Source organism: Bidens hawaiensis, unplaced genomic scaffold, assembly GCF_021521415.1.
Source record: "Bidens hawaiensis isolate Kalapana, Puna unplaced genomic scaffold, B.hawaiensis_p1.1 tig00039045_1, whole genome shotgun sequence".
Lineage (NCBI taxonomy): Eukaryota > Viridiplantae > Streptophyta > Magnoliopsida > Asterales > Asteraceae > Bidens > Bidens hawaiensis.
Window position 1 is genome coordinate 40,105 of NW_027496864.1, and position 13,134 is coordinate 53,238.

Sequence of the window (13,134 nt, forward strand, 5' to 3'; positions counted from 1 at the left end):
TTCCCGACTTTATTCGTTGTTCGTTAAAAAAATGAAATTAATAAAGTAACGAAATATCATTTATTATTCTTTTTTTTTAGTGACCAACGAATAAAGTCCGGCTACCTAGGGTAACCCAATAGCAAAAGACAATCCTATACGCCCACTATCGTAAACAATATTGGATAATTCAAACACCCAAAGACCCAATACAATAAAACCCGATTAAAAATGTATTTTCAAATTTCAAACTCTGCAGTCTTCCGTTCAAATCTTCACTTTCTCTCCGGTGCCGTTTCTTAATACAAAAGTAATGAAATTACTCATCGTTTATCCACCCAAAACAAAGCAAAACAAAAAATAAAATGAAGAACCCAAAGAAAAGATTCTAAAACCAACAAGAAGTCTGTCTGTCTATCATCTATTTCAAAGCTCTTTGCACCTTTTGACTCTCTCAAGAAACAAACAATTTCGCCTCAATTTTCAATTTTTATCACAACCCTTTACTCCAATTCACAATCAAACAATACCCAATTGGATTTCAATCCTATTTCTCTGCAAATTTGTGCTAATGGCTGGCCGTTATGATCCCAACCCATTTGATGAAGGAGATGAAGTCAACCCATTTGCTGTAAGTCAATTTCATTCCAATTAACATCTTTAATTCATCTGTTTAATCTGTAAATTGTTATGTTGGATTAATTTAACTTCACACTGTTTTTGCTTCTAGGGTTTCAATTTCTAGATCTGGGTTTAGTTTCATTTGACTGTTTTTTTTGTTTTTAATTTTTAATTATTAAAAGTTTGATGGGTTTTGTTTAGATGTGAAAATCCAATTACATAGATATAATATACACACTGACATATATAGGTGTATTGTATATATTTTAATTTATCAAAATTTGCTTCAAATGTGTTTACATATTCATAACTTACATACAATCATGTTTTCATTGGTTTTACTAGGGTGTACATGGGTCGGTTTTTCGGTTTATGAAAACCGTTCAGTTTTGTTTGTTTGATTTTACCATTTAGGCTTGAAATTTTTGAACCCAAAAAATAATGGCCCAGATAATGAACTTTGTTGTAATAATTAATTAATTGTTACACATTTGGAACTAAAATTTTTTGGGGTAAAACCGAAACCGAACTGAAAAACTAATCGTCTTACTCCGAAACATAAAACCAATTGTCAGTTTTTCATCGGGTTCTGTTAGGTTCGGAGTCACACACAAACACGAATACAATAGTAAAACCGAAAGAATAAACGAAAGAGACACAAGGATTTAAGTGGTTCGGTCACGGTGTATGACCTACGTCCACTGTCGATAACTAGGGTTTTCTTATTATTGAGTGATACCAACTTACAAGTACAGGATAGAATATATAGACTAGACAATTAGGGTTTAACCCTTTAACTAAACTGGGCCTGATTAGAGCTTTTGGGCTTGGCCAAAACTCAAACAGCTTAATCTCCTAATTCTGTCTATTCGTCTAAACCGGACCCGACCCATGATGGATCGGAGACCACAACATAACAATCTCCCACTTGGGCTTCGAGACATCTTCTCTAAACCACCACTTGGATGCGTCAAACATTTCAACCTGCTCCCATTTGGAGACGTAAAATGTCTTCACCTGCATTGCCTTGTACATGTAAAATAAAACCCATTTGGTTTTGCACCTCCTAGTTACCCTTCGCCTTCTCAACATTATTCCTGAAGGCCTGCTGAAGCTCTGCACAGCTTCAGCTTATCCAGCATCACCGGCTTGGTGAACATATCTGCTGGATTCTTAGCACCTGAGATATTTTTCAAACTGAAAACACCATCACTGATCAAATCTCTGACAAAGTGATATCTCCTCCCGATGTGCTTAGTCTTCGAATGATAGACTGGATTCTTCGCAAGTTTCACTGCACTCTCATTGTCACAATATAATAAGAACTCTGCCTGTTTCTTTCCCAACTCTTCAAGAAAAGTTCTCAACCATACTAATTCTTTACTTGCTTCGGCTGCTGCCATATATTCTGCCTCAGTGGTTGATAAAGCAACACTTTTCTGAAGTCTGGACATCCAACATACTGCTGTTCCCCCAACTGTGAAAACATAACCAGTAGTGCTTTTAAACGTCTTCTTACATCCACCCAGATCAGCATCTGAATAACCCCTGAGAATTGTATCCTTCCCCTTAAAACATAACCCCAAACTGGAAGTACCCTTTAAGTATCTGAGTAACCATTTCACCGCTTCCCAATGTTCCTTTCCCGGATCCGACATAAAACGACTAACTACCCCGACAGCATGAGCAATGTCTGGCCGTGTACAAACCATGGCGTACATGAGACTGCCAACAGCAGATGCATACGGAACTTTAGCCATCTCTGTTCTTTCTTCCTCTGTCCTGGGAGACTGGTCTTTGGTAAGTTTGAAATGACTTCCCAAAGGTGTGTTTCTCGGTTTAGTCTTCTCATCATTCATCCTGAATCTTTCTAACACTTTCCCTATGTATTTCTCTTGGGATAGTGTTATGGAGCCATCTTTCTTTCTGGATATACTCATCCCCAAAATCTGTTTGGTTGGACCAAGATCTTTCATCTCAAATTCATCAGACAACTGTTTCTTCAACTTGCGAATCTCCTTCATATCAGATCCTGCAATTAACATATCATCTACATAAAGAAGTAGAATGATATATGAGCCTTTAAACTTCTTTAAGTAGCAGCAATGGTCGGCCTCGCATTTCTTGTACCCAGTTCTCACCATAAAATCATCAAACTTTAGGTACCATTGCCTAGGTGCCTGCTTCAGACCATACAAGCTTTTCTTCAATTTGCAGGCCCATTTTTCTTTCCCGGCAACCTGAAATCCCTCAGGTTGTGCCATATAGATCTCCTCGTCAAGATCACCATGTAAAAATGCTGTCTTAACATCTAATTGCTCTAGATGTAAATTTTCTGCAGCAACAATACTTAAGATCAATCTGATGGTGGTCATCTTCACAACTGGAGAGAATATTTCATTATAATCAATTCCCTTCTTTTGCTGGAAACCCTTGACCACTAAACGAGCTTTGTATCGTTTAGACCCATCATGTTCTTCCTTGACTCTATAGACCCATTTATTCTGTAGAACTCTTTTATCTGGTGGAAACTTGGTTAAAACCCATGTCTGGTTTTTACTCAAAGAGTTCATCTCCTCCTTCATAGCATGCTCCCACTGGAGCGAATCTTTCAACTTAAGTGCTTCATAATAACTCTCTGGCTCACCATTTTCAGTTAAAAGGAGATAATTAACTGAAGGTTTGTAACGTACCGGCTGTTTAGAAACTCTGGTGGACCTCCTAACCCAGTGCTGAGGCGGGTCAGGTTCTTGTGGAGACTGTTCATCCTCAGACTCTGAACTCCCACTGTCAGAGACTCCCTCTGACTCTTCATTTCCACCAATATCATCATCTTCAAATTCAGGAACTGTGGTTTCTTCAGTTTCTGTCTCGGGTTCGGTAGCTGACTCAACTGTCTTTTTCTGAGCATCAATTTCATATTCAACCTGCTTTTTCTGAACCCTTGATTTTGAAGTGTTTCTATCTTTGTATAACTCAGCCTCATTAAAAGTTGCATGCTTGCTTCTGACTACTTTTCTGCTTTCTAAATCCCAAAGCCTGTAGCCCATTTCGTTTGACCCATATCCAATGAAAACATATTTTTTAGCTTTAGCATCAAGCTTGTCATTTTTCACTAGATCATAAGCGCTACACCCAAAGACTTTCAAATGCTTATAATCTGCAGCTTTACCTTTCCACTCTTCTTCTGGTGTCTTGAAACCCAGCGGTACTGACAATCCCCGGTTAATTAAATAAGCTGCAGTGTTAACTGCATCTGCCCAGAACGTCTTTGGAAGCCCGGCATTAAGTCTCATACTTCTTGCCCTTTCATTTAACGTCCTGTTCATTCGTTCTGCCACTCCATTTTGTTGAGGAGTGCCAGGGACTGTAAAGATCATCCGAATACCGTACTCTTCACAATAATCACGGAATTCTTTGCTAACGTATTCACCACCGTTATCCGACTTCAAGCATTTCACCTTCAAATCAGTTTCCAATTCAACAGCAGTTTTCCATTTCTTAAAAGTATCAAAAACATCAGATTTATTTTTAAGAAAGTAAACCCATACATTGCGTGTCGAATCATCAATGAAGGTGACATAATAGTGCGATCCTCCCAAAGAAGAGACTGAAGTTGGTCCATAGACATCAGAGTGAATAAGCTCCAATTTCTGAGCTTTCGGTTGTTTTCCGGTCTTCACAAAAGATACTTTCTTCTTTTTACCGAAAACACATGGTTCACAAAATTCAGATTCAACCTTCTTCAGTTCTGGAATTTTTCCTCTAGCAACGAGCATTTTCATCCCTTTTTCACTCATGTGGCCGAGTCGTTGGTGCCACAAACTAGACTGACTCGGTCCACTGGTCACTGCATTTACCCCATCAGCTGGAATTTCAACCATGTATAAAGTGCCCTTCTTTTTACCTCTGGCGATCACAAGATTCCCTTTCACAACTTTCCATTGACCCCCACCAAACATAACATCATATCCTTGGTCATCTAACTGCCCAACAGAAATTAGCTTTCTTTTAAGGCTAGGAACGACCCGAACATCCTTTAGAGTCCATGAGGTGCCCAATGAAGTTTTTAGTTCAATATCCCCCATCCCCGTGATATCAACAGTATGATTATTAGCCAAACGAACTTTACCAAAATTACCTGTTCGGAGATTCTTCATCTTCTTCGTGCTATAAGTGGCATGAAAAGATGCACCAGAATCCATAATCCATGAATCTGTTGATTCTTCAACACAGCAGATAAGAGTCTCTTCTGAACCTTCTGAATCATCTGAACCGGTGGCCAGATTAACTTCCTTCTTAGATTCTTTCTTTTCTTTTGAAATTGAGGGGTTAGGGCATTGGTTTCTGAAATGCCCCATTTCTTTGCAATTCCAACACTCAATGTATTTTTTGGGCTTTGACTGACTTCTTCTTCTAGACTTTGACCTACCCCTGCCATTACCTTTCTCTCTTCTCCTACCTCTCCCTTCGGTGCTCAATATAGAACTAGATGTCTCACCAGAATTCCTTCTTCTTATGTCCTCCCCTAAAATCAAATCCCGGACTCCTTCAAAAGTAAGCTTAGTATTCCCAGAAGAACTACTAACTGCAGTAACAGTCCCTGACCAACTTTCGGGTAACGAGGATAACAAGAGTAACGCTTGAACTTCATCATCAAACTTGATATCAACAGAAGACAAACGAGAAATAATAGTGTTGAAGTCATTAACATGAGAGGTAACAGATGCCCCTTCCTTCATTCTGGTGTTAACTAGCTGTCTAATCAGAAATACCTTGTTTGATGCAGAAGGCTTTTCATACATATTTGACAAGGCTTTCATAAGACCATACGTGGTAGTTTCATTTACAATATTGAATGCCACATTCTTAGCTAGTGAGAGTCTAATAACAGCTATGGCTTTTCTGTCAAGTACCTTCCACTCATCATCTTTCATACTTTCCGGTTTCCTCTCTTCTAGTGCTTCCATTAAGTCTTTCTGACATAGCAAATCCTCAATTTGCATTTTCCACCATCCAAAATCCTGACCATCAAACTTCTCAATCTTGATCTTTCCGTCCTCAGCCATTATCCAAACTGAGTTTTGATTACAGCAAACTACCCAAGGAATAAAAGGAGTGGAAACTGATCAGAAAAAACGAACCAGCAGCTGCGGAACCCTAATCAGTGGCGGCGGAACTGTAGCAGCGGCGGCGGTACTGTAGCGGCGGCGGTGGAACTGTAGCAGCGGAGCAGCGGCGGCGGAACTGTGTGTATAATCGAGAACCAGGCTCTGATGCCAATTGTTAGGTTCGGAGTCACACACAAACACGAATACAATAGTAAAACCGAAAGAATAAACGAAAGAGACACAAGGATTTAAGTGGTTCGGTCACGGTGTATGACCTACGTCCACTGTCGATAACTAGGGTTTTCTTATTATTGAGTGATACCAACTTACAAGTACAGGAGAGAATATATAGACTAGACAATTAGGGTTTAACCCTTTAACTAAACTGGGCCTGATTAGAGCTTTTGGGCTTGGCCAAAACTCAAACAGCTTAATCTCCTAATTCTGTCTATTCGTCTAAACCGGACCCGACCCATGATGGATCGGAGACCACAACATAACAGGTTTAGTTATGTCGGTTATTTGTGTTTTGTGCACGCGCCTAGGTTGGCCATATGCTTCTCTAGATTGTTCATTTTTTGTAATGGTTTCACACGAGACATGGTTATTTCATCACAAAAATCAGCACACTTTCCTTTGTATAATATCCCAAAAGATATGCATCGTTTTCTAATTAAGAAAGATTTCAACACAATCAACAAATTTACATTCAACAATCATTACAACTTAATTTGACATTTGATTATTAGTCAGAGGATCTCATTAAATTTAAAATTGAGTTATTGATTTGTTTCCACATAATCAGGATCAAGGGAAAGGAGCTGGAAAGTCAAACTTTAGCGGAGGCCCGTTTTACACAACGGTAAGTTTAAGACAGTTGTTTTTCAGAATTTTAGTATCTAACAAACCTTTATGATCTTTTAAATTTATTTATTTTTCAATATGTTTTCCAGAGTGTTCCTTCGGCTGCAAACTCTAGACTGTCGCCCCTGCCACACGAGCCTGCAGATTTCTATGACAGAAGTGCCCCTGTTGACATTCCTCTTGATTCAGCTACTGTAAGTTATTATTTGAATACTTATATTTTAATTTCATAGGGTGACTCTTGTTTTTTAACCGAAAACAAAAATTCGTGTTCATTTATTTATTAAATCTTGAAAATAGTAAGAATTTATCACACACTCAAAACATTTGATTATCGTCGTTTACTACTTTAAATGGCTGAGAATCACATTAAAATGATATATCCTAAAATTGTTTTGTTAATAATCTGTTTTCGGTTTGCATAATAAATTTTAATACGCACATCCAAACACCACCATAATACTGTCATTACTGTGTATGTGATTGTTAATAGGCCTGTAAACGAATGTTAACGGAACGTTTGGTGAACCGTTCATGAAATGTTTAGGGGGGAGTCTGTTTATGTTTGTTTATTTAATAAGCGAAACAACGTGAACAAAAAGTTTTGTTCATTTGATTAATTTAGTCAGACGAGCAAACATGAACAGATGTCTCCCTTATATTCGTGAAATGTTCGTTCATTAATGTTTGTTTAAGTTTGTTATTTTATGTTTGTTTATATATTCACTTGAATCCTTTTAGGTCATAACAATTTAGTCTAGTTTTATGGAATTGAAATATCACCGATATAGTTTGGTTTATATTTCTTATCTTGTTAGGACCAACAAATTAATTAATTTTCGTGTTAATTGGTATTCAGTAAATTATGTACATTAGTTTATGTTCATTCATCTCGCTTGTAATTGTTGATGCTAACTCATACGTTTTGTTGAAATGTGTTGTGAAGGATTTGAAAAAGAAAGAGAGAGAATTACAAGCGAAAGAAGCTGATTTGAAGAAAAGAGAAGATGTACTTTATCTTCTTTATTTTTATTTTCTTAAAGCAATTAATAATATATAAACATGTAAAGTTTTTTAATCTATATTTTGCAGATTGTCAGGCGCAAAGAAGAGGCAGCCGCTCGAGGTTTCATCTACTAAACTAATTAAAAAATTAGGAAGAATTTCATATACCCCTACAAACTTGTGAAATATCATAGATACCCAAACTTAAAATATTATATATGCCCTTAAAAACTGCTTAGAATATCAAATTCACCCAAATCATTTAAGATAACTGAATTATTATAATTCACGAACTAACATTTACCCTTAGTTTTCTAAAACTTAAAAAAGTTCTATTTATCTATTTGTTAAAATGTTTATTAAATGTTTTTACTAAGTTTAGTAAAAATAATTGTCTACTGAATAGATTTATTGACTACAAAAGTCATTGTTTTATGAACTCTTAAACACCTTTCTATATATTACTATAATTATGGATAATATGATAACTTAAAAAATCATATATCTGATAAGGGTAGAACGGTTAGAACCTAAAATTTTCTGTGAATTGTGTATATATGATATCACAAGTTTGTAAGGACATATATGAAGTTCTCCCAAAAAAACACTATGAAATTTATCTACATTTGCCAATTTAAATTATATTTCATATTGCTACCTGTTGAAGTAGAATTCCTAAATTAAGGGTAGAATCGTCTTTTAGCAGTAATATGTTATAAACCTACATTGACAATATTTCTATCCTTTTTTTTCAGCTGGTATTGTTCTTGAGGAGAAAAACTGGCCACCTTTCTTCCCAATTATTCATCATGATATTGCGAACGAGATACCGATTCATCTACAGAAGCTTCAGTATGTCGCGTTCACGACATACTTGGGTATGTGTTATTTTATTGTCTACAGATTATTTATTCTTCATGCTTGAATCTTGTATTCGTTGGTGTTACTTAGTGTTAGTATCTTGGAGTTATGAATATATCTAGAGGTGCACGAAGGCCAGTCCTTTTGTAAATTATAATTTTTTTATGTTTTAAATTTTACAAAAGTTTTTTCAGTTGAACATGAAAATTGAAAATTGAAATTTTTAGAACTATATAGAGATATTGTTAATTACAGTAACACGTGTATGTAGACGCGCACACACACACGCTTTCGAGAATGCATCAAATGTAGGCCTGTAAACGAACCTAATGAACACGAGCAGGGCATGTTTATGTTCGTTCATTAACTTTAACTGAACAAACAATCAAACACGAATAATAAACAACCGAGGTTTTCTTGTTAATTTTCGTTTGTTAAGAAATTGAACGAGTTAATTTTTGTTTGACGTTCGTTAACATCATAAATGAACGTTCACATTTTGTGAACGGACATAACTGAGCAAACACCAAAAAAAAGTAAACTTGAAAATCAATCTGATGGGTCGTAAGATTTATAAAACCACACTAAATTGCAATGAGTGATATATTAAATTTATAAAAGCATAAACAAACATAAAGGTAAGTGAACGAACATAAACGAATTTAAATGAATGGACGTTCACGAACGAGACCTATGTTCATGTTCGTTCGTTTAGCTAAATGAACAAAATGTTTTGTTCAAATATGTTCGTTTATTAAATAAACGAACATAAACAAACTTCCCGTCGAACGATTCACTGAGAAATCGGTTCGTTTACACACCTAATCAGATGAGTTTTATAGATATAAGATTAAGAAGTACACAAGTTACATGACACTGAATAAAGTCATTTTCAAGCACATACTTCAGATTCATTATCAATTCAAATATTCATTTCTAATAAATATATTATTAATAATTTATTCCAATCAGGATTGGTTCTTTGCCTTTTTTGGAACGTTATAGCCACAACAACCGCATGGATTAAAGGAGAAGGTTGGTGTACAAATACTATAATCATTTTTTGTTCAAACAAATAGTAATACTGCCATAATATCTTCTGTAACAGACCCGAAGATCTGGTTTCTTGCTCTTATCTACTTTATATCAGGGGTCCCACTTGCTTATGTATTGTGGTATCGACCACTTTATCGAGCTTTTAGGTATATTCTTTGTCCCTTTTAGGGTTGAAAAAAAAAATTATTACTTACGTACTCTTTTTTTCCCTCATAGTTTGAAACTTTTACTTCCCTTTTACAAATTGTGTTTTTCCTCAAAAAATGCCATTTTTATTCTTTTTAAGTTATTAGCTTCTTGTAAATATCAAAATTTGCCAAATTTTTACTTCCCTGTGTGTGTGTGTAGTATATGATCAAAATCATTTCTGATGTTTCAAATAATTTAAGAGCTTTATGAACTCTTAACTTGTTTTGTTTTTCTATTTTATAATATAATAAATGACAATACTACTCAAATAATATTAAATTTGTAAATAAATAAATAATTCAAATGTTTGATTGTTACGAGTTCTTGAAATTGTTTAAGTTTTTTTTGAGTTATAAAGAGATATTCCTTTATACAGTCTTTTAGAGACTTGACCTTGGGTTTAACATTTGCAGGAGTGAAAGTGCATTTAAATTCACTTGGTTTTTCATATTTTACTTGGTAAGTTTTGTCACAAGCATTATGAGGGTTTTTGTATGCATCGTCATTTTACTGTTTTAGTTGATGATGTGACTTGCTTTCAGATTCACATCGGCTTTGTCATCTTTGCTGCTGTTGCTCCTCCCGTTGTCTTCAAAGGAAAATCTCTCGCGTAATATTTTTATTCTTGTTGCAAAAACTATATTATTACAATGTGATTGGTTGAAATTACCGCTTGCAGTACGCAGAATCTTAAATTCGTTTACGTATTTCTTGCATCCATTTTTTATGTTTTGACTTTTATTTTTTTTTAAACACAGGGGTATCTTACCAGCTGTGGATCTTATAGGCAATCATGCTTTGGTTGGGGTAAGTAAAATGACTGTTTTGCCCTTGTGTCATGAGTTTGGGTTTATTTAGAATTTTATTAGTATCGTTTTTCTGTAGTTTTATTTTAATTAGGCATGATATTATTAAGTGTTTTTGGATGTTTTACTTTGCTTTTGTACTATCTACTAACGGTATCTATTTGGTTTTTAGATCTTTTACTTTGTTGGATTCGGGCTGTTCTGTCTAGAATCACTGCTTAGCATCTGGGTTATTCAGGTCAGCATTCTCGTCACTTTTCCCATTTTACCCTTCACCGTTCAAATGTTTTAAAAATGTGTTTGCATCAAATAGGATGGTCTTTTAATTATAATTTGTGTTTTTATGCAATGGGTCGAACTTGACATCTTATGTAACTTGTTATGCAGCAAGTGTATATGTATTTCCGTGGGAGTGGACATGCTGCAGAGATGAAACGTGAAGTTGCTAGAAGTGCGGTTCGAGCAGCAATATGAGCATGTCTTTATGGTCTTATCTTCTCTTAATTTCTCGATATATTTTGTATTTTGGTTAGTGAATTTACTGTTTATGTGAGGATATGCTCTTTTTTTCCCCTTCAGAAAGGTATAGAAAGAATGTAATAGATTTGTGTAAATCTGTTATTTGCTTACAAGAGATGGTGATACTTGTTTATTGGCATTTGATTTTGTGCTTCATGCTTAAACATGCGTTAAAAGAAAGGACCCATGAGGTGCTTCACGCTGGGGTGTCGCCCCTTGGGCCATACTAGGGGCTAACCCCTTTATTACTTACCGAAGTCATAATGATGTCGAATGAGCGTATGTTACACATCTCCTATCTCGTATGAATCTTTATTTTGATTTCTTATTTGGTGTACAAGTAAATCTCAGTTGTCCAATATCTTGATGGCACTGATATCACCAACATAACGAGTCATGTTATTAAATCTATAATGTGTAACGAATACAAATTTTACAAAATATTATGCTAGTAACATTTCCTTTCTAATTCATCCGGATTGAAACAACTCAGAGAACAATTCTCTCAAGTACAACGGCTGAAACAACTGTACATAGTCGAGCAAGAAGACAACTCTAGATCCTTGGAACTGTTGTAACCTACGCCCAACGGACTGATGGAGTTATTGGTAGGACCCATCAACAAGAAATCCCTAACAACTTATAATAGTTGAGCGTTATTAACAATAATGTTTTCAGAACTAGACCGGACATCAAAACCAGTCATCGTGTCAGTTGGATAAAGACCCATTGCAGTTACCTTGCATAGTTCGTTGTATCTATTAACAATTTATTCAATTATTGTAAGGAGGCTGGCTGCGGAGGGATATATATTTTTTTATTGTAATTCCCACATGTTTTTCATGGCAAAACATCACTCCACTTGCTTCTAAAATCTAAACTATACATGATTCATTTAATCTTAAGATTCCCATTATTCTACTTTATAAAAGTGTCATAATGAAAGTAGACAACGACAATGGCCGCAAGGCCCACAACGCCCAACGCATTAACTTATTAGGTTACTTTTTTCATTACTAGTTTATTATTATAACATAATATATAAAACACATACTTGTAGTATTTAAACTTTTCTATAAAGTTTGGTAACATATGAATTTTGTATATATTATTTTGACATATTTTATTATATAATAAAAACTTTCATTTATAACGTGTTTTCATTTACGCGGATAACTATTGTGAAAATTAACACAAATACTCTAAAATTAAAATGTCAAAAATTGTGTAGAAAGTGGTAATATAAAACTTGATTTTTCAAAGCTCAAATTATGAAGGTTGAAAAACCATTTGCGTCAAAATTGGTTACTCCAAATTTGGGTGTTTGTATGTTAGGTCCGTTCGCAAGAACGAAAGAACACAAACAAAAGAAATGAATAAAATGCGTATGTAAAATGATTTGACCATTCAAGTGCGCCAGACCTTGCAGAATTAACATGTTTTACATCAGTTATATTGTTACCCAAAGATATGTCTCATAACATTATATTATCTATAAAAAATAATAATATTGTTACCTTTTATTAACTAGAAAAGTGGTATTGAACAAGTGAAGGTCAAAATGGTCAAAATGCCCGTCAAAAGTACTTGACTAATTTGCAAATATGCTAAAATCAGAGGGCATATTTGAAACATCCATTTATATATATATATCACACAAATCAAATCAAACCAACCACCACTATAATCACATATTCCCTTTCATACACCAACATACAACCCAAGAAGCAAGTTCTTGGTTTAGATGGCCGGAGTAAGGAGATCAACCGCCACCGTTCGATCTACTACTACTCGTAGTCGTCCGATTCCTATGAGAGGTCAAGTGAAAGCAGCAATTGTGATGGGACTTGCTCACTCTTTAGCTTCCTTATTTTCCTTCAATCACCGCTCTTAATTAATGATCGAAAAGCCAACCAGCTCCTTTCGGTTTTAAAGAGAGGAACTAGAGATTGGTCTTGGTTTTGGTAGAGTTAGATTATAATATAGATCATGTCCCTAGGTCTCATCTTTATGTATATGTAATTATGTAAGAATATATATTTTTGGATCAATGATTTGTTTGTTTGAATTTTAGAGTGTTTTTTAGATCAATGTTCAATTAAAGTAACTCAATCTGATATTGC

The 13,134-nt window shown here is 35.1% G+C and overlaps 1 protein-coding gene across 1 annotated transcript; it reads left to right on the forward strand.

Annotated features, from left to right (window-relative positions):
* Positions 1 to 303: 303 nt before the first annotated feature.
* LOC143590887 (secretory carrier-associated membrane protein 2-like) lies at positions 304 to 11,150 on the forward strand. The gene is made up of 13 exons (XM_077071239.1): positions 304 to 610; positions 6,517 to 6,573; positions 6,665 to 6,769; positions 7,522 to 7,584; positions 7,668 to 7,701; positions 8,336 to 8,458; positions 9,414 to 9,476; positions 9,550 to 9,643; positions 10,100 to 10,145; positions 10,229 to 10,296; positions 10,445 to 10,493; positions 10,665 to 10,730; positions 10,880 to 11,150. The coding sequence occupies exons 1-13, from the start codon at positions 551 to 553 to the stop codon at positions 10,964 to 10,966; spliced, it is 915 nt and encodes a 304-aa protein (XP_076927354.1). The 5' UTR covers positions 304 to 550; the 3' UTR covers positions 10,967 to 11,150.
* The last annotated feature ends 1,984 nt before the right edge of the window (positions 11,151 to 13,134 follow it).